Source organism: Protopterus annectens, chromosome 1.part1 (assembly GCF_019279795.1).
Source record: "Protopterus annectens isolate FY-2018-M chromosome 1.part1, PAN1.0, whole genome shotgun sequence".
NCBI classification, from domain to species: domain Eukaryota; kingdom Metazoa; phylum Chordata; order Ceratodontiformes; family Protopteridae; genus Protopterus; species Protopterus annectens.
In genome coordinates, this window is record NC_056726.1 from 18,715,939 (window position 1) to 18,743,800 (window position 27,862).

The 27,862-nt window shown below is 40.1% G+C and overlaps 1 protein-coding gene across 1 annotated transcript in view; it reads right to left on the bottom strand.

The window, feature by feature from the left end:
* Positions 1-27,862, bottom strand: part of MTMR12 (myotubularin related protein 12) — a 1,177,010-nt gene that overhangs the window by 423,561 nt on the left and 725,587 nt on the right. Inside the window, exon 8 of the mRNA XM_044073440.1 lies at positions 7,345-7,420. Coding sequence (XP_043929375.1) covers positions 7,345-7,420 — 76 coding nt within the window. The remainder of the gene's footprint in view (positions 1-7,344; positions 7,421-27,862) is intronic.

Below are 27,862 nucleotides of genomic sequence, written 5' to 3' on the forward strand. Positions count from 1 at the left end.
CTGTTGAAAAAAAAGAATGACATTTTACTTGCTACATTCAATTCAGGCATCAGATCAGTATCTTATGAAACAGGAGAAAAAAGGAGAGTGTGAAAAAAGGGAAAGAAGTTTAAAACTTTTATTATGACATACATTACAGTTTGTAAAACGTGAAATAGGACCAACAGAAGACCACTGACACTGCTGTGTAAAGTTTAGCACTTTCTTTCATTTAATACCAACGAACGTCTTCAGAATAAATAAACACTGCTCAATCCACTTCTTAAATACAAATGAATTAATTGGTGGCCCAATCGCATTGGTTCATCAATAAAATGCCCAGTTAAAAAAGCAAATCTTAAAAATATACTATAAGAGTAAGTGTTATTACTGTACAAATGCTCCTGTCACTAATAAAATAAATAAATAAATAAAGTACAGGAGCAAACCAAGGCTGGTAACAAAAATCAGCATAAATCCAGCAGTCACTCAGGCTTATTCAAGCAGCAAAAATAAATGTTAGTTCAAACAATGGCTGAATCCGTAGCAAAAACAGGTAAAATCCAAACCGTTTTATTGGTGAGCGCTTTCACCCTGTAAGGGCTTTTTCAAACCATAAGAAACAAACACTGAATAAAATCAAGTCACATTTTATAAGGAAATACGGATGACATCACTTCCTATTCCTGATTCAAACTTTTCAGTATGCAAAAACAATACATATATATAAAAAATATGTATATAAAAAACTATAAACAATATATATATAAAAAATATATATATAAAAAAATGCACATCTGTGTATAAGTCAAATATAAAACATTAAGTCAACATTCTAAAATGTGTATGTTTATTTCACAGTATGTCTCCTATTCTTAAGAACAGGTTTCAACGGAATTTTGTCATTCAAACCTGGTTTCCGGTCTGCTCTAAGTCTGATAATCCATTTTAACTCCAGTGTTTCAGTGTAATTGCATATATCCCCTCCCCTAACACTGGGTTCATTAATCTGTATAACTAAGAATACAAATGAATGTGTATTATCACTGTCTATAATGTGTTTAGAAAGTGCACTGCGTGGAGACAGTGTGCGGATGTGATAACTTCAATACAGACTATACCTACCTTTCAATCCAATGCCACCTCACAACCACTCCCAGTTCCGTCGGTTCCCCTTTGTAAAATCTATAATTTGAGTGATTTTAGTACTTAATGATAGTCAATGTAATATGTTCGAAAAGGGTTTTTCTTTTGTTCCCCCAGTGAAAGCACCACTGACTGACACTATATTGGATTGAAAATTATATGTCAGAAAGTTAAATTTAAGTTATGCTTTTGATGGGATTGAACAAAAGGGTTTAAGTTGTAAAAAAAACAGTCATATCAATCCAAAATTAGTGGCTACGCTAAGTGTATTTAATGAATTAAGTGAGAAAGATCTTAGGGACATTCGCAATAATCAGAAAATTAATATAAAAGGCAGTAATCAAAGGATTAAAGCAGTAAAATCACATTGGAACAAAAGAGAGATGAACAGTTTACTTACTTTAAAATGTAAACAGTATCGTTTTATGAAAGCTGACAAGGGGAATGGTCTAGTTATCATGAAGACAGAGTATCAATCGTGTAATCATGAATTGTGACAACAGGAATTATCAACTGGTTAGTAAAGATACGGTCAGGAAGTATTTTCTGAATATTAATGGCCAGTTACTGGAGTTGTTAAACAAAAGTTATATAAACCTAGCCACTTATGAGTTTTTATACACTGAAGAACCTGTGTTAGGTTTGTTGTTTGGGATTCCAAAAATTCACAAGAATTCTACCAATCGACCATTCAAACCCATTGTTTCTGCAAAGAAAAGCAAAACAGTCACCATCTCTCATTATTTAGATTATTTACTGAATCCTTTGGTTAACAATACTCCATATTTTTTGAAAGATTCTTGGCAATTTTGAGGTTTGTTACAAGAATACAACTTTAAAGGCACAGAAACTGTACTAGTAACAGTTGACGTAGTTTCTTTATACACTTCAATAGACCAAAAAATGGGAGTAGAAGCAGTCTATAATTTTCTGGCGGAATATACCACTTATGATGATGTTATGGTTCAGTTCATCTGCCTGTTATTAGATTTAGTTCTGAGAAATAATTTATTTTTGTTTGTCAAACATGTGGGGTGGCCATGGGTGCGAAGGTTGCACCAGCTTTTGCCAACTTAGTATTAAGTTGGTGGGAGTTGTCGTTCCTGAACAAGTTAGAAAGATTCAAGTTTGTCTCTCTATATAGGAGATTTATTGATGATTTGGTATTTATATGGAATAAAACATATAAACATATGACTGAGGAGTTAGATTTGTTTCTGGAGGAAATAAACCAACATGCAATGGGGCTTAAGTTTATGATGAGTGAAGTGGGCACGAATGTGCTCTTCCTGGATCTGGACATCACTATGGGTGTCAGTGAGAAGAAGTTTACCAGTATGGTATATAGAAAGCAGACATACACAAACAACTTCCTCCATTATGAGAGTGGACATCCTGATGTTTATGAAGTTAAATCTAGTCGGGGGGCAAGTTATATGTCTCAGCCGGATCATTTCTGAACACGAGAATTTTATTAGAGAAGTCAACAAATTGATTCTCATGTTTGTGCAGAGAGGGAATCCTCATGACAAGTTAAAGAGCATTGTTGAAGAAATTCTGCTGGTCAGGATGGACAAATTTCCACATATCTTGATCAGTGGGTTTACTCCTAAAAGAATGTTGCTATTAACAAAAGATGTACTGTGCCTTTCCTGTCCCCATTAGTGTGGATTCCTATAAAATCAAACAAGCCATTTCTAATAATTGGAAAATGATTTTGGGCAACACTGATTTGGTTAGGGTTTTTGGTGACCATCCCAATTTCATTTACAAAAAGGTAGTCAGTGTGAAGTCCATTTTGGAGATTTGTGAACAAAGAATGACAAAAGGACCAGTGGGGTCATAGCCTTGTCATAAGCAGTGTAGATTCATAGATTCCTCAAAGAGTATGTTTTTCCCTCACATTCAAAAAATGGTTACCAGTAAGTCCAGGTTTAACTGTAAAAGTTGTGTAATAGTTTATCTAGCTACATGTTCCACTTGCTTTAATTTTTATATTGGGAAAACAGAGCATTATATAACAGAATATATGAACACTGTTTAGCTATTAAAAACAGGGATGTTAACAATGCTTTGGCAAAGCATGTTATGGAATGTGTAGATTTCAAAAAAATTGCATTTTTTGTCTTGGATTTCATTGATGCAGTTCCCTATGTTACTAATTTTAACAATACTCTTGAAATTAAAGAGTTAAAGTGGCAAGTCTTTTTAGGGACTTATAAATCTCCTGGACTAAATGGCACTTTAAATGCGAAATGCTTTTTAAATGACAAATTATATTATTAATTCTGTACATATTAACAATATGAGATTTATATACATTTTATATATGTAAGAGGTTATATTTCAATATGTTTATAGTACAAATATGCAAAGAAACAGATGTATATACTATTTTTAAGATTTGCTTTTTTAACTGAGCATTTTATTGATGAACCAATGTGACTGGGCCACCAATTAATTAATTTGTATTTAAGAAGTGGATTGAGCAGTGTATTTGTTCTGAAGAAGTTTGTTGGTATTAAATGAAAGAAAGCGATAAACTTTACACAGCAGTGTCAGTGGTCTTCTGTTGGTCCTATTTCACGTTTTTAAAGTTACAAAGTTTCTAGTTTCGTGAATTGGTGGTCTTTTTTATACATTACAGTTTATTATACATTTTTACAATTCCCAGTCATGCTATGATGAGCAATGATGAAAAAAGTATTTTTACTTTCTATATAGTTTTTTTTCCTCCTTTCTCACACTCCATCCGTTAAGACTAGTCCTTACCTCCCCATGTGCCATGACCAAATCTTGCATAACCAGCTTTAACATGCAGGCTGCCTAGAAATGGCCATGACCAAGAAGTGTCAGGGAAATTAAGGCATTTTTCCATACAGAAACTTAAACCAAAAACACTAACTCAACAGACACAGAATGATAAAATCCTAATTAAGGCCCAGGCAACCAGAGTTCAAGAAGTGACTTAGGGAGCTTGCAGGGGGAGAATAAGTATACCCATCTGACAAAAGGGAGGGGAGGGTGCAGCAGTTTTCGAATGCCATAATTCTTTGCAGGAACAATGCTGTTGCAAACTGATGTAAACTGCAGTGTGGGGGTAGCTGGTCTGCTCAGCAAGCTTCTACATGGTAGCAGTCTTGCGTAGTGGGTATGAAATGTGCACCTGCATGGGAAAGGCATTGCAGGCTTTTGTTGAGATGAAGATTGTACATTCCACCATCTTTGGGTGGGGTTATGGCCATTAAAAATTGCCCTCATAGTTGAAATGTTGTCAAGGGTACAAGTAACCATTGTGGGTACTTGAACAATTGTACCTGCAGGTGGGTTCCTGCCACCATGATTCTGGGTACAACCCCGTCATGATTGAACAAATAAGCTCAAGTCCACTATAACTGGGTCTCTCCAGTCAAACTACTTGTTACATGTTCTCAGCATGGATGTCAAGATTCACCTCTTGAACTTCAATTTGCTGTGCTCTAGATGAGAGTTTCTTGATAAAGGCAAAAAGAAGGGAGAAAAGAGTAGGTAAGAGAAATGGTAGTGATCAGAAAACAATCTGAGATCAATAAAACAAAGTGCTTCAATATGAGAAACGGTAGTGATCAGAAAACAATCTGTGATCAATAAAACAGTGCTTCAATATGAGAAATGGTAGTGATCAGAAAACAACCTGAGAGCAATAAAACAAAGTGCTTCAATATGAGAAATGGTAGTGATCAGAAAATCTGAGATCAATAAAACAAAGTGCTTCAATATGAGAAACGGTAGTGATCAGAAAACAACCTGAGATCAATAAAACAAAGTGCTTCAATATGAGAAACGATAGTGATCAGAAAACAACCTGAGATCAATAAAACAAAGTGCTTCAATATGAGAAATGGTAGTGATCAGAAAACAACCTGAGATCAATAAAACAAAGTGCTTCAATATGAGAAATGGTAGTGATCAGAAAACAACCTGAGATCAATAAAACAAAGTGCTTCAAAATACTGGCCTTATCTTTTGGGCTTCTTGTAGGATCTTGAGAGTGGCACATTAGCCCAGGATGTACAAACAGAGATGGCATGCAGCAGCCATTGTTCCTTTTAACATTACTGGCCTTTCCTCATAAGGTAGCACTCAAAGCAAAATTTCACCATGCCTGTTTTATGGAGGGAGGAACAGATACTTATTTGGTGATCTTCCCCTTCTTCTCCAGTAAACTTGGACAGGATTCTATATGGCACCTGACCCTATGTAACCAGCTTGAATGGAGGTAAGGTAAACAAAGTGTACTGGTTCACTTTCATTATTGATCTGGCCTTCATAGTTATCTTGTCACCGGAAGAGCCTCATTGTACAGAGGCACTCTACTTAGCTTTAATTCTCTTTGCAGTAGACAGAATGTACTTTTTACAATACAAATCAGGAAAAAGAAAAGCCTGTTATGCACTTCTCTTGACATTACAGACATGCATAACAACTTTTACAGCAAATGGTGTGTCTTGGTTACGTTCTGAATCTGGGAAAATGACAACTTTGTTAAGCACCTTTCTGATGTAAGGAAAGCGCTTCACAAACTTTTAAGTCCCTTGCTCTAGTATTGTTTAACAGCATTAGCAGAAAGCAATATTGCACAGAGTGCACAGCATTTTTACAGCCTTAAAAGCTCAAATATACATGGCTGGCACACAGAAAAACAAAGTGTGACAGAGTGAAGTACACAGCAGCTCTGAAAGCCATTCAATTCACCAACAGACAGACTTTCGGGTTGCTGTCTGTGAACAGCACCAAGTGATTCACAGCTTTCAAAGCTGTAAACCAGTTCTCACTCCCACATCCTTATACAGTAACTTGTTCGCACCTATAGCGCTACTTATGCTGTCCTGTAACTATGCCTACAGTACAAGTATATTACTACTTCCCCTTTCATTGGCACCTACAGTTCCCAGGGATGCTGTGTAACAAAAAAGCCAACAGTATCCTCTGTGAAGCAGTTGGAGGTACAAATTCAGGGTGGCAAAGTTCCCTAACTGTGCATCTTTAAGTGCAGGAAGTGAATCATGGAGTCCCATACGAATGTTTACAGAAAAATAGTATTATCTTACATGCAGTGCACTAGTTTAATCCAGATGATCCCCAGTGAGCGAGTACATGGAAGCATGAAATTTAGCACCAAAATACTGTTGTTTCTTAAATACAGTTGTTTCTGCAAGCTTTAATTCTTTCTTATCTAATTAAAAAAACTCTAAAATTCTACTTTTTCAGCAGTTTTAGCTTCATGATTCAGCCAGGACATCACACAGCTACACATGAAAGGAATGACCAACTGGATTACAAAGATTTCACATTCTGGACTTCCAAAGTACAGTTATTTTTTTCTTGGTGCTGACTTGAATTACTGGGACTGCTTACATGTTCCTGTTTTTTATCCCTTTTGGCTCCAAGAATCAGCTGTTCAAATTAGGACTGTGGTAAGTTTCATTATTTTGGTATTTTGGACTCATTTATCTCAATCAAGGCACTTAATTTTCCACTATTGCATTTAATAGTAGAAATAACAAAACTGAAATGTAGTTGTCGTGCAATCCTGTATTAGCTTGCTGGGGGTGGGGAGGAACTACACCTATTAAGCTGTGCAGGTTTATTCTATTTGCAGGTGGTTCACAATCACATAAAAGCAGCATCTGATATCTGTTTAGAAAAGAACACGTGTCACATCAATAACAGATATTATTTACCTAAACAATGACAGGCATTTGAGTTTCACACTTGATATCTTTCAGAAAATGCTTACAAATGCAAAAGCGGTTAATAATAGTGACTAAGTATGTAAGAACACTCTATAAATCAGTCTTTGTCCTCAGTTTTGGGGCTTTGTCCCAGATTCTTGAGCCAAGACATTTATGGTTATGGATTGGTGGCATAATGGAGTAAGAAGTCTGGCACTGCTATTTGGAGGCTCATGATTTTTGTCAACCACCAAAAGTACTGTCTACTGCACTTCCTGGCTCCTAGCAAACTTAACAGTGCAAAAAAAAAAAAAAAAAGTCACAAGTACTGCAACATTTTTTATTGGCAAAAAAATCCATATTTTGTGTAAATGCTATAGTGACAATTATTTAAATGAATAGAAATAGATTACCGTTACTTAGGACATTAGACCGAATGTACACTGGCATACACTTTATTGCTTAATAACATCTTATTAAAAACAGAAAAATACTTAATGCTCACAGGAATTCCTTTTCCTTTCTGCTGTTCAATATTTGTATCAGAAACTGATCCAGGAACAACAAAATATTGTGGAAGCCTAGAAAAAATTATAAAGATCAAACTCAGTGTTTTGAAAATATAATCTTACATTAAAATATACATATTACAATAATTTCCCTTAAAGAACTGCTACTATAACTAGTATAACAGTTATGTACAGCTGCCCATTAAGGATTATATTTATTTTGCTCATATATAGCTTAGTTTATCCGCACTCCTCTTTTACTTTTAAAACAGTATTCCATTTATTCCTTTAATTAAAACTTACACGGTTTATTTTTATATGTTTCTTAATGCAATTTATCCTACGTGAAGCACTTGTAACACTGAGAAGGAAGATTAACTTCTTATGCTCCTTTGAACCATTTACACTTGCAGCGTACTGACACGTATTGCTTATTTAAGTTCTCCTATTATTACAGGAAGCAATACTACTGCAAATATGAAACTAACACATCAAAACCATAAGGCACATTTCAGTTTCCTTATTACATGTACACTTGCAGCAGTGAGTACTGAAGCTACACTAAATCTTTAAATGTTGTTCCCCAAGCTTTACTGATAGAAGAGCAGTAGCATACTTATTAACACATATAGGGCAAATCTGGTTCACTAAAGATAATACAAATTCAGTGTACTCAGTCAGTCACTCGGTTAAAGCAGCAAATTAATATAAATGTTTCTACTTATGGAGTACAGTCCCAGAGAACATATGCCAGTTTCAGATCTCAGTGAAGACTGTAGTATTACTACACAAACATAACAGTATGAGACTGCATGAAAATTGCAAGATAAGGTACATAAAATCTCCTCACCCACATCAGCTCCAACAGGCACCCAAGCCACTAATCAAACTCAGGTCACCCGAGTCACAATCAGGGATTCATTCTCATAGATCAACTGAGGTGACTAACCCTCTCCTTTTCTCTTTCCTTTCCACTACAGGAAAGCTTGAACTGATGTCGTCATGGTTCTTCCAGTTGCCTGCCATGGTGACCTCTGGAATGATAATTAGTCATACCTCTCAACTGTACTGAATTGCTCGGTAATTCCTGGTACTCGGCTCAAAATAATAGGGTCCCACGAATTCCAGATTGGCCCCTTTAATTCCCGATTTTGGTGTGCACTACAGACAAGAGACTTCAACACTTCTTCTTCTTTCGGCTTTCCCGGTTAGGGGTCGCCACAGCGGATCACATGTCCGCTCATGATTGGCAGTGGAGTTTTACGGTGTCGAGCTGCCAGCCCGGCGCCCAACCTTCCACAGAAGGCACACACAAGCACTCACACCTAGGGCCAATTTAGAGTGTCCAATCCACCTACAGCATGTCTTTGGGATGTGGGAGGAAACCGGAGCACCAATTAAAAAAAAAAACACTCTGTGGTGTCAGTATCTTCTCCTTTAAGGAGCTCCACACGTGCTTCACATGCATGCACACTGACGCCGATGTAAACTCAGTCTGCACTAGAATCCCTGTGACTGATATACAGAGTCTTTTAAAATAATGACTGCGTTGTGACACTTGGTATGATTTTTTTGAAAACCCAGTGCTGTGCAATGAAGTTTAAATGCCTGGAGAAGTATTATAGACAGCATTTTTTTCTTTTTACCGTCCATAACCCAACTTTACAGAATCGCTGTGATGGCTGTTATTCTTTGAGCATCACTGTTGTTGAATCCAAGGTCCTAAAAAAAAACAGACTTAAGACTTGCCATTACGACAGTATTCCGACACTGCAACTTAGATTAGTCCTACCTACATAGGCACTTTGATGCTTACAGAAAACATAACCCACTTCCCAGTAACCTAGAAAGGGCACAACCACGTATTGTTCATATTCAGTTAGAAAAACACTGAACTAGAAATGCCAGTGACACAACTGGATGAGCTTTTCCAGTACAGATTAGAAGAAAAGTACAGTTTTGTACCTACCATAAATGTAGATGTCCGATAGGTATGCATCTGCAGTCATAACATATGGGTTGTCCTGCCTCAGGCAGCCCTTCGGTCGGCCGGATTCCAAAGTCTGGGTCCGGCGTCGGCTGATGTCACCTCTTCCCCGACGTCAGAGCGGCTAGGGTATAAAAGCATCAGCCGATGCCATTTTCCTCAGTGTTTCTTGCCCCAGATGCCAGGTGCCCTCTAAGAAGGCTAAATTTGGATAAAGGCTGAAAAGCTCTAAACATTTGCAAATTATATACATATATAAACAAACAAACAAATACACCATAATAGATTCCCCCAGCTAGCTGAAAGAGGGGTAAGTACCCTAGGAATACCACAAAGGGGAAGGAGGGTGGGTAATCCTGACTGCAGATGCATACCTATCGGACATCTACATTTATGGTAGGTACAAAACTGTACTATGTCCTTCAAGGATGCATCTGCAGTCATAACATATGGGTAGAATACCATAGCCAATCTGGGGGAGGAGGTACTAAGAGAATTATGGTGTAGTTATGATCCCCTGCAGTACTGCAGTTGCAAACCCTGCTCGGGATCTGGAGTATAAGGGTAGATTGTAATGCTTGGCAAATGTATGCCCGGAGCTCCAAGTAGCAGCTTCTAAAATGTCCTTGGTAGCCACCCCTCGTAGGAAAGCTGTAGTGGTGGCTGTGGCCCTTGTAGAGTGAGGCCTGATATTTTCAGGAACTGTCTTTCCATGAAAGGAGTAGCAAAAACGAATGCAATTTCCTATCCATTTTGAGATTGTCTGTTTGGAAATTGCTCTTCCTTGTACCCCAGTTGCATATGCTGCAAAAAGTTGGTCAGTTTTTCTGTTAGTCTTAGTTCTGTCCAAATAGTAGCGTAGTTGTCTGTGTATATCCAAGGTGTGCAAAAGTTTTTCCCCTTTGTTCTGTGGGTTAGGGAAGAACCTAGGCAAGTGAATAGCTTGGTTCAAGGATACCCTAGATACCACCTTTGGCATGAAAGTAGGATTGGTTCTCAGTGACACTCTATCCTGGTGAAAAATAAGAAAAGGCTGCACTGCCATTAATGCCTGTAACTCAGATACTCTTCTTGCTGAAGTGATTGCCAGAGGGAATGCAGTTTTCCAAGATAAAAACTGGAGGTTTGCTGAAGCTGCTGGTTCAAAAGAAGGTAGTGTTAGTTTTTCCAGCACAAAATTGAGATCCCATGCAGGTAGGGGGGGTCTTCTTGGAGGTTTAACATTTTTGATCCCTCTCAAAAATTGTCTGAGAAGAGGGTGTGAGAAGATTGGTGGATCCATATTGTATTCTGCTGAAATTGCTGAAGCATGAATCTTAATGGATGAATAAGACAGGCCATTGTGGAACAATTCTGCTAAGTATTCTAGGATGTGTGCTAGGTTTGCCACTGTGACATCTGTGCCCTTTGATGTGCTCCAAATGAGAAATCTCTTCCATTTAGCTGAGTATGCCTTTCTTGTGGAAGGTCTGCGAGCCTCCAGGATAATGTCCTTCACCCTCTAAGATAAAACGGTGCTGTTGGGCTTTAAGGAATCTTCCAGGCAGTTAGCTGCAGTGTTTCCAAGTTGGGATGCAGGGTCCTGAAATTGTTCTGCGTTAGAAGAAGAGGCCATAGGGGAAGAGACCATGAGTGTGCCTGAGACATGCTTCTCAGTAGCGGGTACCAATGCTGCCTTGGCCAGTCCGGAGCTATTAGTATGACTTTTGGCTGTTCCTCCCTGATCTTCAGTAGAACCTTGTACATCAATGGGAGAGGTGGAAAAGCATATACTGTTAGAGCATTCCAGCTGAAAGAGAGAGAGTCCACCCTCCAGGCTTGTGGGTGGTATGTCCTTGAGCAGAATTTCTTCAGTTGGTGGTTGAGTGGGGAGGCGAACAGATCTATCTCTGGGATTCCCCATTTCTTTCTTATGAGTTTGAAGATGTCTGGGTGCAGCATCCATTCGTGTGCATCCATGGTAGTTCTGCTTAAGCTGTCTGCTAGAGTATTCTCTTTTCCTGGTACGAATTTGGCCTGCAGCTGGATGTTGAGATTCAGGCATAGGTTCCACAGATCCATAGCCATCCGGCATAGAGGGTAGGAATGTGTGCCTCCCTGTTTGTTTATGTACCACATGACTGTGGTGTTGTCTGTCCGTATTAACAGGTGTCCTTACTGGAGGAAGGGTCTGAATGCCTCGATTGCATGTCTTACTGCCAGCATTTCCTTTTGGTTTATGTGCATGCCTAGCTGCCCTTGAGACCATAGGCCTTAGATACGTCTGTCCTCCATGTGTGCTCCCCATCCTCGGTCTGAGGCGTCCGTGGTGATGGTCTGCCTTGTTTTTGGTTTGTTGAAAGGCAACCCTCTGTTGGACTGGCAGGCCTGAGCCCACCAAAGGAATTCCTTTTGAAGGCATGGAATGATTTGTATCATGGTTTCTAGACTGACTGTGTTGAGACCATACATTCCTTAGGTACCATTGTAGTTTCCTCATATGCAACCTGGCATGTGGAATTCAAATTATGCAGGATGCCATGTAACCCAGGGCCTGCAGGACTTTCCTTGCAGTAAGCTGAGTTTGTCTTGTCAGAGTCATGAAGTAATTTGGAAGTTGTTTTTGTTTTTCTTCTGTGAGAAAAGCCATCTGAGTGATTGTGTCCAGATCCGCACCCAAAAAGGTTATCCTTTGGGATGGTACTAGTCTTGACTTTTGGATGTTGACTGTGTGTATCCCAAGGTTTGTAGCAGGTGTATGGCATAGGCCAAGTCCTTTAACAACTTCTTCTTGTTGTCCGCACGTATTAGGCAGTCATCCAGGTATGGATAAATTTGAATTCCCTGAAGTCTGCAGTGTGCAATTACTGATGCCAGGCATTTCGTGAATACTCTGGGCGCAGTAGATAAGCCAAAGGGCAATGCTGAGAATTGATAATGCTCTGATCCTGCAAGAAATCTGAGGCGTCTTCTGCAATCTGGTCGAATAGGGACGTGCAGGTATGCCTCCTTGAGATCTAGAGTCACCAGCCAAGACTCCTTGCTCAACATGGGAAGAAGTTGCTGTAGGGTCAGCATTTTGAATTTTGGCACAATGAGATAAGTGTTCAGTGTGGACAGGTCAAGTATAGGCCTCCATGTTTTCTTTTCTTGGCACAAGGAATAGTCTGGAGTAAAATCCTTGGCCTTGTTCTGTAGATGGTACCCTTTCTATAGCTTTCATCTGAATTAACTTGCTGATTTGTCTTAAAGCCTCTACCTTCTGGTTTGGTGGAAGGTTTGGCATTCCGCCTCTCTTTGGCAAAGTATGGAAGTGAAACCTGTATCCTTTGTCTATTATTTGCAATGTCCATGTATCCTTTGTAATGCAATGCCAGTTTTTCGAGAATAAAGCCAACTTTCCGCCCAAGGGTGCTTCCAGTTGATCCCTGGTAGGCGGAATCAGAGTCAAGTCATTGGGTCTGTCCTATAGCAGTGGTAGTAGTTGTAGCTGTTGCACCACTCCTCTGGTTTGCAGGCTGCCACTGACAGCCTCTGTAGGGGCCCTTGGATTGACCTCTGCCTCTAGGGCGCCTGTTTCTGCCTCTCTGTGCTCTGGAGGAGTCTGGAAAGGACCAATTCTTTGTAGGCCAGTTTCTGCTGAACCTCGGCGGTTGAACTTGCAGGAAATCTTTAACTGTTTGCACAGATTTTGCTTTTTCCTCAACCTTCTTTAGAATCTCCTGTGCAGGGGAGCCAAATAAATGTTGTTTCTCCATTGGAGCATTGAGGAGTTTAGCCTTGACATGGTCTGGTAAAGATTGTTCCTTCAGCCAGGCATGCCTGCGAATTACTGCCCCAGTCATAGCTGATCTAAATGAAGCCTCCAGTGCATCATAGCCACATTTTAAGAAATGATTACTGACCTGTTGTGAGTTGTGTACCAAATCCTGAAGGGATTTACGGTCTAAGGGTTCAGGTGCAGAAAGTTTCTTATTTAGCTGATCTAACAAAAATTCTTGGTACTGTATCATATGGAATTGACAGTTTAATGTCCTGGCAGAAAGAGTAGCAGATGTATAAACCTTTTTTCCCCATCTCTCTAATGCTCTAGCCTCTCTTTCAGAGGGTAGGGGATTTTTGGCAGTAGCGGCTGCAACCCCTTTAGGGTCCTGAGAAATAGTTTCTGGGTCTGCAGCATGGGCTTTATACAGGTGGAAGTGAGAATCCGGGACCCTGTAATATCTGTCAGGTTTGGAGGGGGTCGGAGGGAGAGTATCAGGTGCAGTACTGACATCATTGTACACATCATCAATTACAGTTAGAACCGGATATATAGCTAAGGGCCTATGCTGGGGCAAATGCAAAAAGGTCCTTAATCTTTTTCTAGAATCAGAGAAATCCTGACCCTGCCATTGAAAGTGTTCTCTCATGGAGTGTAAGGTCTCCCCAAAAGAAAATTCCTCAGGGGGGGGGAGGATGAAGGGATAGATTCTTCTGCATCTGAATCCTCATAAGGCGAGTAGGCCCCTTCCTGGTGGTCTGACAAATCAGATCCATCCGTGGAGCAATCTGAGGAGTGAGGTTCAGAGGGGTCAGTCCTGGGCCTTTTGTCTGGAGGTGGTTGGGAGGCCCTGTCTGGGTGAGGTTGGGTACCCCTAATTAAGGAGATATGGTCCTCAGCAAGACTGAGGATCTGAGAACTAGAGGAAGGCCTCTGGGATGTAGATTTGGCAGGCAAAGCTTTTGAAAGTTTAGCAGCTTTAGCCCTGGAGAAGGCCTTAATAGACATAGAAGCTGGGGGCCTAGCTGCCCCACATGCAGGGGTAGAAATGTCCAAAGGTATGGTGTCGGACAAATCCTGTACACTAGCTTCGGTAGGGAGTTCTGAAGCCGACTCAGCCGGGGCCTCTCTGGCCTCGGTGGTCGGAGGTATGGTTTCGGTAGTAGGAATAGCCGTGGACTCGGTTTCAGCCGAAACCGAGACACTCGCGGTAGGCCTAACCATGGTTTCAGCCGAAACCGTGGGTCGCGAGTGTCAGTCCTTTTCCTTGCGCTTTTTGACCATATGCATAGTCGGAGTCTCCGACGGCATTTTATAAGCAAAATCGGTTCCAAAAAACTCCTCTGCAAACTCCGACCGACGTCTGAGAGTCTGTCGGTTGAAGGAGGCACAGGCTAAACAAGCTGATACGTCGTGGTCTGGGCCTAAGCAAGGAAGGCAGTAAGAATGGAAATCCTTATGAGGTATTTGTTTCCCACAAGTTAAACAATTATTTACTTTGTCTGACATCGGCTGAGGCAAGAAAGAGTCCCCAATGGGGTACTTAGCTTTTTTCGAAGTCTTCGGTAGCTGAAATCTCTGGATCTGACCGACCGGCACTTGCGAACAGCTTCTGATTCGGGCACCGCGCGGCAAGAAAGACTGAGGAAAATGGCGTCGGCTGATGCTTTTATACCCCAGCCGCTTTGACGTCGGGGAAGAGGCGACATCAGCCGATGCCGGACCCAGACTTTGGAATCCGGCCGACCGAAGGGCTGCCTGAGGCAGGACAACCCATATGTTATGACTGCAGATGCATCCTTGAAGGACATCAGGAGAAGCTTCTTTCACACTTCCCTCTCAAAAAAGGAGGCAGTACTCAGATCGGGATATGGCTCATTTTCTTTAAGAAAACACATTAGCTGTGTCAATGTTTTAAAGAACAGATGGATGCTAAAAAGACAAGTACTTAAAAATAAGCTTTTGGCACTATTCAAATGAGTGATAAAACTGTATGTTATGATTAACATTATTTAACTTTCAAACTGCTTTTCAGTATTATTGTTTTACTTTGCAGTACTTATGCTTCCTTACTATTGTCGTTTTTTTCATAGATGTACAAGTATTTCCTGATTATGAGTCATGTGGTCCCGCTTTCTGATGATGCAGAGGGAGGGGGCAACTTATTGTGGGGTTGATTTGCTTTCTGCAGTCAGATTACAACACAGACTGCAGCACAGCCATTTAAATCAGTCCTTCAGACAATCGGCAGAAAATTATTACTCATATACATAATAATTACATTAAAATCTAAATGCATTTACAGTCAAAATGTAAAAGCAGAATGGAGCAGTTATAACACTATGACAAATAGTTGTTCATCGTAGGATGATCACTTTTAGGAATAAAACAAATAAAAACTATGGGTACCTAAATCGTCTCAGTGATGGCCTGCAATAAACAATGTTTTGACCTATTAAGCATTGTGGAAATACTATCTAATTTTACTTTGACTTGCAGTCAAAAAAAAAAAAATAAAAATTTGGTAACTAAGGCAGGAATTTTAAATTTGAGACAAACAAGTTGTGCAAGCGGTGAACAGACAGTCAGTTGTTTACAAAATATCTGCCACCACACATCAAATTGTCCATATGGAGCTGTTGCATCTTAATCTGTCCTGGCCATCGTTTTGCTCTGGAGACCAGAAAATGAAAGTTGGAAATTGGAATTGTAAAAGCTATACTGCCTATACAGTGCACACATTAGACGCGATGCTAAGTTATATGCAGTCCTTCTGACATTTTAGAATTGTGGTGTACATCACAGTAGCAGTCCGGTAGTAATACGGTGCAGCTTAGGTAGACCTGCAGGTAACAGGCACCGTAACTTGGGATGTGTGAAATGATGACATCGGTTGTGGTAGGAAACAAACACCTTCATAGTCTTAACGTAATTCTGATGAGCGCTTTGTTACGTTAAAAAAACTTTGAAGGCGTTTGTTTCCTCTACAACAACAGTCTTTTTTGTATTTTTTTATTAATTTTAATTATGGGGAAGTGAGTAAGCATTACAGTAAATGTCCAGAATTAGGCTTTGTATTGTATTATTAATGCAGACAATGCAGACATTGAATCATGCAGAATGAGAGGCAGACAACTGTAACTGGAATGGCTGCAAGTGCAGAGCTTGTGCTGGATATTATATGGTTGATGTGCAGCCTGATCGTGGAGGGAGAGTTTTTCTTTGGAGTAAGTGTGAATAACTTTACCTTGTGAGTAGCCACATCGCTTTTCTTGCTGTACTGGCAGTTGTTTTATATAGTGTCTGAACTACAATGTTATTGCCTAGTTACATTTCAGTATTTTTTAATAAATGTTTTCTATTTCAGCTAGGCTGAGTCTGAAATTGGTGACTGATCAGAGCACTACCATGGTCTTTCTTTCTTTCTTTCAGCTTTTCCCAGTTAGGGGTCGCCACAGCAGAACTCCGGTCCGCTAATGACTGGCAGTAGATTTTTTTACAGGTGCCAGCTCAACACTCAACCTTCAACGAAGGCACTCCCATTCTATGCATGTCTTTCGAACGCCACTCGACTACGGGGAGGACATGCAGACTACACACAGAAGGCGCTCCCGCCGAGAATCGAACGGGAGAACCTCCTGCTGTAATGCAACAGCGCTACCGATGCACCACCGCGGCTTAGACAGTTTAAACAACAGGTGTGGTACTTATAGATTGCATTGTGTCTGTTGTACTGCATCAGAATATGGCTGGGCAGTGGCACTAGTCAAGCTGTGTGAGGTGAGGTAGTTCGGGTACTTGGTAGTGGTGCAGATTAGGTGTTGGTGGGGAATACATACCAAAGTAACCCCTGAAATCTATCTGAAGGGTTTGATTTTAAGAATGAGCACAAGCTGAGGCTAGTAGCTTAGGCGCATACTTCTCAATCTCTCAGAAGAAATCTGGACAAAGCCAAAAATACTGGTGTGACACAGGACCAAGAGGGACAGATTTTAAATATTGCTCCTGTAAACTCAGATAGTTGCTAGAATAACAGGTTTTGCATGATGTATTTTCTGAGGGGATATGAAGTCTGAAAGTCAAATGTCTGACATTATTTATTAATATTTAGTGATTTCAATCTTCATGCTGTTATCCTACAATGCCATTGGAGTGGGCAGGATTACATGATTTGGACGAGTTAGGATGGTGCAGTGGTGCATGGGTAGAGTTGTCACCTCACAGCAAGAGGTTCTCCAGTTTGATTTTCGGCTGGGGTGCCTTCTGTGTTTCCTCAGGGTGCTCCAGTTTCCTCCCACATTACAAAGTCATGCGTCTGGAGCATTTCTCCCCGGGCCTCCACTGAAAATTGGCTCCGTTCCAAGTCGGACTTTTCTGGTTAACAAATGCTAAATAAATAATAAATAAAAATAAATGATTATTCATGCAAATTTAATGTTAATCAGTGTTCCATTTTTTGGCCAGATGTACCTACGTTTCATGGGCCCTTGCCCAGATTTTTGAGGTTTCCAGGTTGAGAAGTATGTAATTAGTGCAAATAAAGAGGACACGATATACAGAATGGGTTCCAGTACAGGGAATGAAGGAACTCCTGAATAATGATTTGAGTTTAAATGTAGTTGCAGCTGAGGTTCAGAGTTTAACTGCTATAATGGGCTCATGTGTTTGGTCAAAGGGTGGGTATTTTTTTCCCTTTAGGTACCCCATTCCCTTTGTCCCTTTAGGTCAGATATGCCCTGAATCAGAGGCACCTGTCTCTGAACTATGAGGAGTTTTTCTTTTTGGGGGGGCAGTAGGGTCTAAGGGGAGTTCTGACTCTGTTAAGTGTTATGTATATAGATTTTTGATACATGTCCTGTTAGCTCAGACTGTTAAAATGGCATATACGGGTTGTCATGGGCCTGGCAGTTACAGTCTATCTCCTGCATTCATCAGATTTAAGTAAAGTACTAAAATGAAAACTGTCAGGAATGAAGACTAAGGCAAGACATTTTTGAATATGCTGCAAGTATAGACTGTTGACTAGCTTGTGTTCAATATGTAAAGGACTGGTTTGTAATAAACATGAACCTAATGAATATTAATGGAGTGAACAGCACTACAAAAAGACTAGATGCTTCCAAAACTTTAAACTTGTAAGACTTGACAAACTGTTTGCACAAGACACACCTAACTTCCTTATGCTTTGCTGCCTTCATCTTTCTTATCTCATTTGGGAGGGGTAGCATATATATATTTTTTTATTATTTTTATTCCTGCTGCCACAAAACCAACGGCCCCTCACAAGACCAAACTAGCTCATTCATTCCTCTTCAGGCAGAGAGACAGTAATAAAACGGCCATCACACAGGAAGCCATCATGGTTTTCCATATATCTTTGACCTCTAGTCTCACAGTTGTGACCCAGTGAATGTACATTCCTGCTTATGTACAGATCCCAAGTGCTGCTTGGTGGAGTGTGCATGTTAACAGAGTTTAAGGCTACCTGCTGCATTCTCCATGGCAAGTTAGCAATGTAGCAAACTAGGCAACCTGCCCTCTTCAAAGGATAGGTGAACCTATGCTGGTCACACAAACTCACATTTCTTAGTTACCTCCTCCAATGTCCAGGCTGCTAATAAAAAGTATACATTAATTTGTGAGAAGGCACATTTATGCATGTCCGTATACACGAACCGTTTAGCTGAATTCCATTACACAGACGTCCCTAAATGTCTTAAAAATATCGAACTTCAACACTCCCGATCACTCTACCACCAAAACGAGTGCTACCATGGGTCAAAAAGGGGGAGAGGTTTTCTAATTCAGCACTTTGGTTTTCGAAATTCGCAGTTCACAGAAGCAGTGTCGAAGATGTGTCTGTCGAACTTATGAATGTATATCTAATAAAACCCGGGTCAGCTGGGTCCCAGTCAGGGCTTAATTCCCCAGTGTCATACAGCCAACTGGAGGGGAATACAGTTTTCAATCAAATCATTTGTGCAGGACCTTCAAAATCCTGGACTGTATGGACACACTTGGGAGGTGTTCTTGTTATGATAAATTTTCATGTAAATGGGTGATTTTCATTTCTGCTTTACTTGCATCTAAAACTTCCAGTGGCACAAGCTAAAGCCATGGTTAACAGCCTGTTACAGTTCACTAATGGTATGTCAGTGATGACTGGAGATTTTAATTTTACATCATCCTTTCTAAATGTTGATTGTAGTCACAGCTGTAGACAGTAGCACAGTCAGCAGTATATCTAGGTGGGGCAAAGTAGGCATGTTTAGTGCTTACTGGCATTTAAAAATACATGCCAGCATTGCATCTGCAGTCAAACCTGAGCACTGTAGTACTCCATGTGTAGCATAAGCTACAGCAACTACTTGCTACAAAACTAGCAGTTTGCTATGGTTTTAAAACAATTTCAACACACTTGAATGCTGTAGCACTCTATGCGTGGTATATATTGTACCAAGCAGTTTGCTACAGTTTAAAAGAAGTGTGTGTGTGTGTGTGTTTTTCACTTCAGAATCCTGCAATACAACAATCCTGAATTTCATAACACTTCATAATCTGGAATCCCAAAATCCTGAAAATTCAAAATCCTGAAAACTCAAAATCCTAAATCCCAAAAGACGGAAAACACACATGATACATATACTGACTATAGAGAACACAAACCAGATTACATACCAGGAAATATAAGCAGGGTGTCAAGCCCCCCTGCACCCCCCATGTGGGCGGCTGCTCCTCCCACACCTCCCACTACTTAAATATATAAACTCCAAGATTGCTACACTATCATGAGTTATGTTGTAGTATAGCAAGTTAAAAGTGAATGTTACTAAGGTTACAACAGGCAGTCATGAACACATGATGGTATGTTTGCCATTTTTTTCTGTGGAGTGCAATCTTGGAGTTTATATATTTAATTAGCAGGGGATGTGGGGGGGGTGCAGGGGGGCTTGCCCCCCTCCCCATATTTGGTGAAAAGTGCTATCCTTTGTCTTGTATGTGCTTCTCTGTGTCCTTGTACTGGAATATTGTCATTGTTTGTGTCCTGTACATTTTCAGTATTTTGTGATTCAAGATTTTGAGTTTTCAGGATTTTGGGTTCTGGATTATGAAGTTGAGGATTGTGATATTTCAGGATTCTGTGAACTGTGTGTAGACAGACACACAGACAGACAGACACACACACACACACACAGACAGACACACACACAGACAGACACACACACAGACAGACACACACACAGACACACACACAGACACACACACACAGACACACACACACAGACACACACACACAGACACACACACACAGACACACACACACAGACACACACACACAGACACACACACACAGACACACACACACAGACACACACACAGACACTTTTTTTTGGCTCTTCAATTTGTTTTTTGGGGGCAGGAGATTGAGGGATGACACCATGCACAAAATCACTAGCTACACCTCTGGCTGTAAAGTTAACCTGCTAACCAAATATTGGTACAGTGTGTGCACTCTAGTCTGGAACTACTGGATATAGGGTTGCCCCTAGTAATAAACAAGCATATACCAAACTGGTCAAGTCAGTGGCAGTCTATGGTTAATCCAGACAGAATTTTTGCATCTCTGGAATTTCTGGATGTAATGGAAAGTACATTTTCCAAACTGCAATTACCCATAACAGCACGAGGTTAAAGTTTCCTCCCTGTTACAGTAGCATTTAGGCTATATTGGGTGTGTCCTGCCAAGTTTACAACTGGGCAGCTTCTAAAAGCTCTGGCCTCCTCCCACACCTTCACTCGGACTGCTGACTATGCAGCACTGTGGAGGGAAAAAAAATCTATCAGTGTGTAGTACCTTCACAACTTTCTTGCCCAAAAGTAATGGAGAGTACTCATCCTGAACTAGTACAAACATTTTATTTATCCCAACAAATAACTACATACAAAAACAGAGGGATAGGGAGCTGGTACAGGCAGTGAGGAATTCAAACATCTGATTCTATTAAGTGCAACTTACAAAACTGTACTATGTTTATCAGTCCCAGTGCTGCAGTAGACTTAAGGCTATATAAGATGACTACCAAAGCCTATCCAAACTGGGAGGAGGAGGGATATGGATCCAGGATTCCCTTGTGAATGATCACAGCAAAGCCTGTCCTGGATCTACAACAATAATCTAATTTGTAACACCATGCAAAAGTACTAAAACAAAACCACAGAATACTTCAAGAGTCTAATCCTTTCTAATACGGCATAGAAGAAAAGGCTCTGGTAGAATGAGCCTTTATACTGCCTGGAACTTGTTAGGACAACCATCTAGAAATAGTCTGTTTTGACATGCATTGTCCTTTCTTTGTTCCAGCATAAGAAACAAATAGCTGATTAGCTTAAAGGACTTATTTTTGTCAAGAGAGTACCTGAGCTGTCTGTGCACATCCAGAATATGTAGAATCCTTTCCCATGGTTCTGAGGACCCAGAAAGAACACTGGGGAGACTGATGGCCTGATTCAAGGTAAACTCTGAAACAACTCTGGGCAAGAATGAGTGATTTATTTTTTTTATCTCAATGAAAAAAAAAACAGATAGGGTACACCCACCATAAGAACTTGCAACTTGGATAATCTTCTTGCAGATGTCTCAGCAATAAGAATGGTTTTACATGTAATGAACCTTAGGTCTGCTTGTTGAGCAGGTCCAAATGGAGACATGGTTAACTCTTCCAGCACAGAGTTAAGATCCCAAGAAGGAGCAACATGTTTATGCAGAGGTCTTGGGTGTAAAACTCCCTTCAGAAAGTGTTTTACTAAAACTATAGAAGAAAAGGGCGGATCCATCAGCAGACATACTGAAACTGTCGAAAGCTATACCTTCACAGAGGAGTAAGAGAGGCCACAGGAAAGTACTTCATGCAAATGTTTAAGCTCCAATAGGGCCTTGATTGGCTAGGCACCAATTAGAAAATCTTTTCTACTTGCCAATATAAGATTTCCTAATAGCAACTGTAGGCATCATCTTTTTATCACAAATTAATTTAGTAACTGCTGCATATCCGCTGGAAAGAGATGCCTAAAAGGAAAAAGAAATGAATCATCCAGGCACATTCAGTTGAAGATATTTGAGGATAAAGTTCATCAAAATTCCCTCGTCTTGTCTAAGTCAATCTAATCTGCAAGGAAGCTTGTGGCAATTGCCCTTGGCCAATTCCAGAAGAAGGTAGAACCAATGCTGCTTGGGTTATAAAAGGAAGTCAGTGCAATTATTTCTGAAGAGTCGTCCTGAGTCATCAGAATTCCCCAGGATATCAGTGGAAAGGCATAAAGGAGCATTCTCATCCACGAGAATGACAATGCATGTTTTCCAGGCTTGCTTGCAAGGAGCCCTGGAGCACAGTTTGTTCAGCTGTCTGTTTTGAAAGGAGGCAAAAAAAAAAAGACTCTGCAAAGATGAGCAAGTTGTTGAAATAATGATGTATATGAATCCCATTCAGACTGCGATGAGCTATGACTGGAGCTAGACACTCTGTAAACACCTCTTAAGTGGTTGATAACCCAAAGTCATGCAAATAACTGATAATGTGATCCAGGCACAGAAAACCTGAGAAATTTCCTGAAGCCTTTGGCTATGGAAATGTGATGGTGTGCATCTTTTAGATCTAGTGTTACCATAAAACTTCTACTGAGAATGAGAAGTAATAAATTTCAAAGGGTCAACATCTTGAACTTTGGAGCTTTCGCATACAGATTTCAAAAGAAAAGATGTAGAACCGGCCTTCAAAAAGACTATTTCTGTGGTACGAGAAACATTCTGGAATAGAATACTCTGCTCCCTTTGATTTGACTGCACTGGTTTTATGACTCCTAGGGTAATTAAATGCTGAAGAACCTGAGGAAAAAAAAACTCTGTTTGATTCAGGGAGAAGGGGGTTAATCAATTGAATGGAGGTATTTGTATCCATTATCCTTTAACAACTGTAAACCTCATGAACCACTTTTAACATCCAAGAGTCTGAAACAATCTATTGCCAAAGGGGAATGTATACAGCCAGTTTGTGGGACAGATTTTGAGAGCTAGGGGCAGGAGGGGTGGCAAAGATGGACAGAATGCTAGCATAATCATTCTGAAGAAGTCGAATGTCATTTTTTGGGAAGGATCCTTGTTTTTGTTGTTCCCCTCCTATCATATCTTTATTGTTTCCTATTTGGACTTAGCAGGCAGGAATTGTTTCACTTCCTAGAAGGAAAGGAGGACTTGGGAGTTGGAGGGGGGTTGTATAATCTTGGAAATTCCCTAAATTAATTTCCCTCTCACATCAAATTACTTGAGGACTAGTAGCAGAAGGGTCAAATAAAACCTCCTTGTCTAAAGTGGAATTTTACATTTCAAACATTACCTCATCAGAAAACATTTCATTACATACCCAGGCATATCTCCCTCAATACAGTAGCAGCAGCCCTAGACTTGGTAGCTGCACAATCATACACATTGCATAAGGCATGTTTAAATACTTCAGAATGGAATTCAGAAATTAACTACCTTCAGGTGGGAGTGTCATCGAAACTCAAAATGTCTCTTCAAAAAAGAATAAACTTCCACATATAAGTCTGATAGTTAAGAATTCTATACACCAAACTGGAAGAAAATATTTTCTTACCAAATCTGTCCAATACTTTCCCTTTCTTGTCAACAGGGGAAAGACTAGAGGACATCAGAAGTCTGTTTCCAGTCAGCAAAGATGTGAACGTGGCCGCAAGGTCAGATTTGAGGTGAAAGAACAAATGCTTGTTACTTTGAGAAACTTTATAAAGGCCGTCTTTTTGAGACCTGAAGGTTGAGAATCGAGATGGTTACACACAGCATTACAAATATTCTCAAAGGCTAGTACGAATAGAGGAATAGGAGCAGAATGAGGCATATCTATTCATAACATATAGCTTCTCAATTTGGGAGCATCCATTTGTCCCCATAAAACATCTTGTGAATCTACAAGAGAAGAAGCCCTGTCCCGGTGTATGTCAGAATCCTCTGCCATGTCTTATTCAGGAATGTTTCTGCTGCCATCTTTATTACATAAGGATTTCTGAGCACCGGGATTAACAGTCTGTAACAACTTCTTAGTTAAGTAAAGAAAATTATCTTTTCTAACAGAACACCATATTTTCAGATAAGCACTGTTTGACATTTTGTATTATCTTTACAGTTACGGATGATGATTAATTAGGAAAAGATGCTTCTGCCAAGAAGTCTCTTTCCCCAGCTGCACTGACGAACATCCCTCAGAGTTTCACCCTGACCCAGAGAAGGTGGTTCTCTCATGCCTGGATTGGACACTGGAACAGCCAAAAAGGATGTAGCTGACCCCGGTTCATAATGTCTGAAAAGACAACACCAGAGAAATCTAGAGCTGTGAGGGAGTGATCTCAGGAACAAAAAATGGCCACGGAGTCAACCACCATCAGCTGCAGCATTGTTGAATGAATCCACAGAGGCAGCAAGGCCTCTTTGATAAGTTGTTTCTTCTTTCTATGTACAGTGGAAGACAGACTAGCAGGAGTGGGAAGTATCCATACTGCGAGCAAAGTCGATGCTCCCGATGCGGTAAGCTTCACTGGAACAGGTCTGTCAAAAGGTGAGCTGTCAGAATGTTCACTTACAGCACATAACACTCATATACACAATACTCAAACATAATAATGCATAAGCAGCACATGAAATTCCTATCTGACACCCCTTTGTTAAACAACTTAGTCTAACATGTTACACTGTTAAAAACTTTAACTGTTTGTAAATATTACTCACTGCATTCTACTAATATGTGCACTCTACTAATATGTGTTGTTCTATTTGTTTAATTTTGCTTCATTGTGCACATTGCATTTCTCCAATAACTTACTCTTATGTTAAATCTGTAATTTATAATTTTCTGGAGCTTTTCTCCCCAGGACTCCACTGAAAACGGGCTCCTCATGGCCCAATGGACTATCCTTGCAAACAAACTATAAATAAATAAACAGAAAAGAATGGCAGTTAAGTTGTCACACAACAAATACCAGCACCAACATACCGCGCAATAGTTCCTACTCAAATAAAACACTTCACAACACTAAACTTTAACATAGAAGTCAAAGTTTACACAAGCAGTACATTTTTCTTGCAAAAATGCCCACAAATTCCCTGCAGCTAAAAACAGCAGTCGTTAACAGGAAACTTCCATTATTAGAAAGATACTAGGTTTCTAAAAGGGACAATACCAATAAAAAGCCCTGTTAAAATAAATAGGAAAAGCATTGCTTTTTTATTTTAAAAGGCAATATTTTGTGTGGAAGGTTTCCCCACTGTAGATGTATCTGCCAGAAATGAAGCTAAAGGGCGGCAGCTAATCCTTTGAAGCTTCTGACCTGCTATTTTATGACGCAGCAAGAAAAGTACTGAAGACACTTCAGTATGACTGCTGATTTTCCCTCCACAGGGCTGCAAAATCAGCAAAGTGAAGGTGTAGGAAGGAGGCAGAAATTTTGGAAGTTGCCTAGTTGTGTCTTGGGCAAAACATAGCCCCTATTGCCTAAAGGCTACCGTAGCAGTAGGAAAGATGAACATCTACTTAAGGTCATTTTGTCTGCTATCTCTTGACATGACAGTAGGCCAACAGTTCCTCTCAATGTTATATGAAGTTTTGGCATTTGCTGGCCTTTTATAAAATTGTCCAGAGTTTTTTTTGACAGGTTACAGGAAAAAATCCCCCAATCTGAAGTACCTCATGGCAGGAGTCCCACTGGAATTTAGTACATGTGGGATGTAGTTAAGGGACTTCTAGGATACACACTTAGTTTTGAACCATGATTTCCTGAAATGGGACATATGCATACTTCTCAATCGTGCAGGTTTTAATATGCGTTTAATCAGTGGGTCACAGCGGATTCAACAACATAAGGAGTGCAGGAATTACAAATAAGAGAGCCCAAGATACCAGCAACAGTGGTGAAGTTCCTTAAGGAGAAATTCTATTCAAATGGGCCTAGTTTCTGGTAGAATGGATCAAGTTATCAGCCTCTTAAACCCAGGAACTGGAAAATTATACTCTATGCTGAATCTCTTACAGATATGTGATCTTGACGAACGTTATAAGGAACTACTTTAATGTGGTCCTAGGAGCACTACAGGTTTTTCTCAAAGCTGAATTTGACAGTGCTAACCCCCAAAGGGGTAGCAGGAGCTGCTCCTCCTGTATTCAGAACAGGATTTAGAAAATAATGTTAGTGCCTAAACGCAGGTGAGGTATGCATGGTTGTGACAGTCTGCCAACACAGACATGTGATTTCCTGATAAAACTTCAACTTTTTTGTGCTCAATTCTCATGATTACAATCTCAAAACACAGAAACATTCAAAAAACAATCAGACAAAATGAAAAAAAAAATCAATAAAAACAACACTTTGCAGGCGCATTGTACCCTCAACAGCCATACCCCTTTACTTATACAAACACTGAGATCGCTCATCTTGGGAAAACAAAGAATGACAGAGATACTGAAATCCTGATGTTAAGATAAAAAACATAGTTTTCACATATCTGTAATTCCACACAAGAGTGCCAATCACTTGTGTAACTCATACAAGCCTGACCCACAAGATTTATAGATGTTTGTCTGAGAGGTACTTGCAGCTTAAAACAATCTGCATCAGCCAGTCGAGAACCTCTTCCACCTTCACAAATATTAGTTTATACAAAATCATACTGTAATTCTCATAAAGATGCAACCTATGTGGTTAGCTGCACTCCTGTTTCTATATGTATATTATAAATGTTTTGCAAGACATTATGGGAAGAACATTGCCTCCTTGCACATACAGAAGCCTGGAATGAGCCCAGTCTGATCTGGATCGGAGGTAGTGTTAAGAGAACTGTGGGTAGTGCAATGACACTCCTGCCTTATGTTACAGATTATGATATTAAGTGTTTATCTGATGTTGAAAAAATGTCTGGCAGACCAGCATGGGATTATTTTGTCTGAGGTATGGGCGGTCAGTATCTGATAAAATAAATTAGGAGCATTTGTCTAAGGTTTTGCCTCATCACAGTTGATGATAAATGCTATCTGGGCTCTGTGCAAGTGTGTTCCATTTGTGAAAATTGGAGCTGGTATCTCCCAAATATCCTTCTGATGGGGAGGACAAAGCAGAGGTTTGCCTTGTCCAACTGTTACTTACATTAGCCTCTGATAGTGTGACTCTGGGCAAGTATGGGAGCTCTTAAGGAAGAGATATTTACCTACAGATAGCTTGTTTAATACGTATCTGTATAATCTGTGGATGATCTCTGTTTAATCCACCTTGAGCCTCAAAGGTTGCTTCCAGGGGCCATGCTCATCTTCCTCAGATTTGCAGACATAGCCAATTATAAAATAAATATAAATAAGACACGCTTATTATGTCTTGGGTTTCAGCCTACAAAGGAACTATAGAATGACTAAGTTCCAGTGGAAGACACATTCGATAAAGCTTTGGTAAATCTGGGTGATTCAAAAAATCAGAGAGATTACGGGTTGGCAGTGCAAGCAGATATGTAAACTAAGAGGTATACATACATATCAATAAAGCAGTCACTCGTGTGGCTCCCCTATTATACAATGGATTTATTGTTTCAATGCTATCACCTAAAATCTTCTTTACTCTTACAGTTTTGGTTCTCCTAGGGGGAGAAGCAGTAAAGAAGTAGCAGCAACCACTTTCCTGGTTGTTTTGGAGCTTAGGATGTGGTAGCATCCCCAACATACCAAAAAAAAACCTT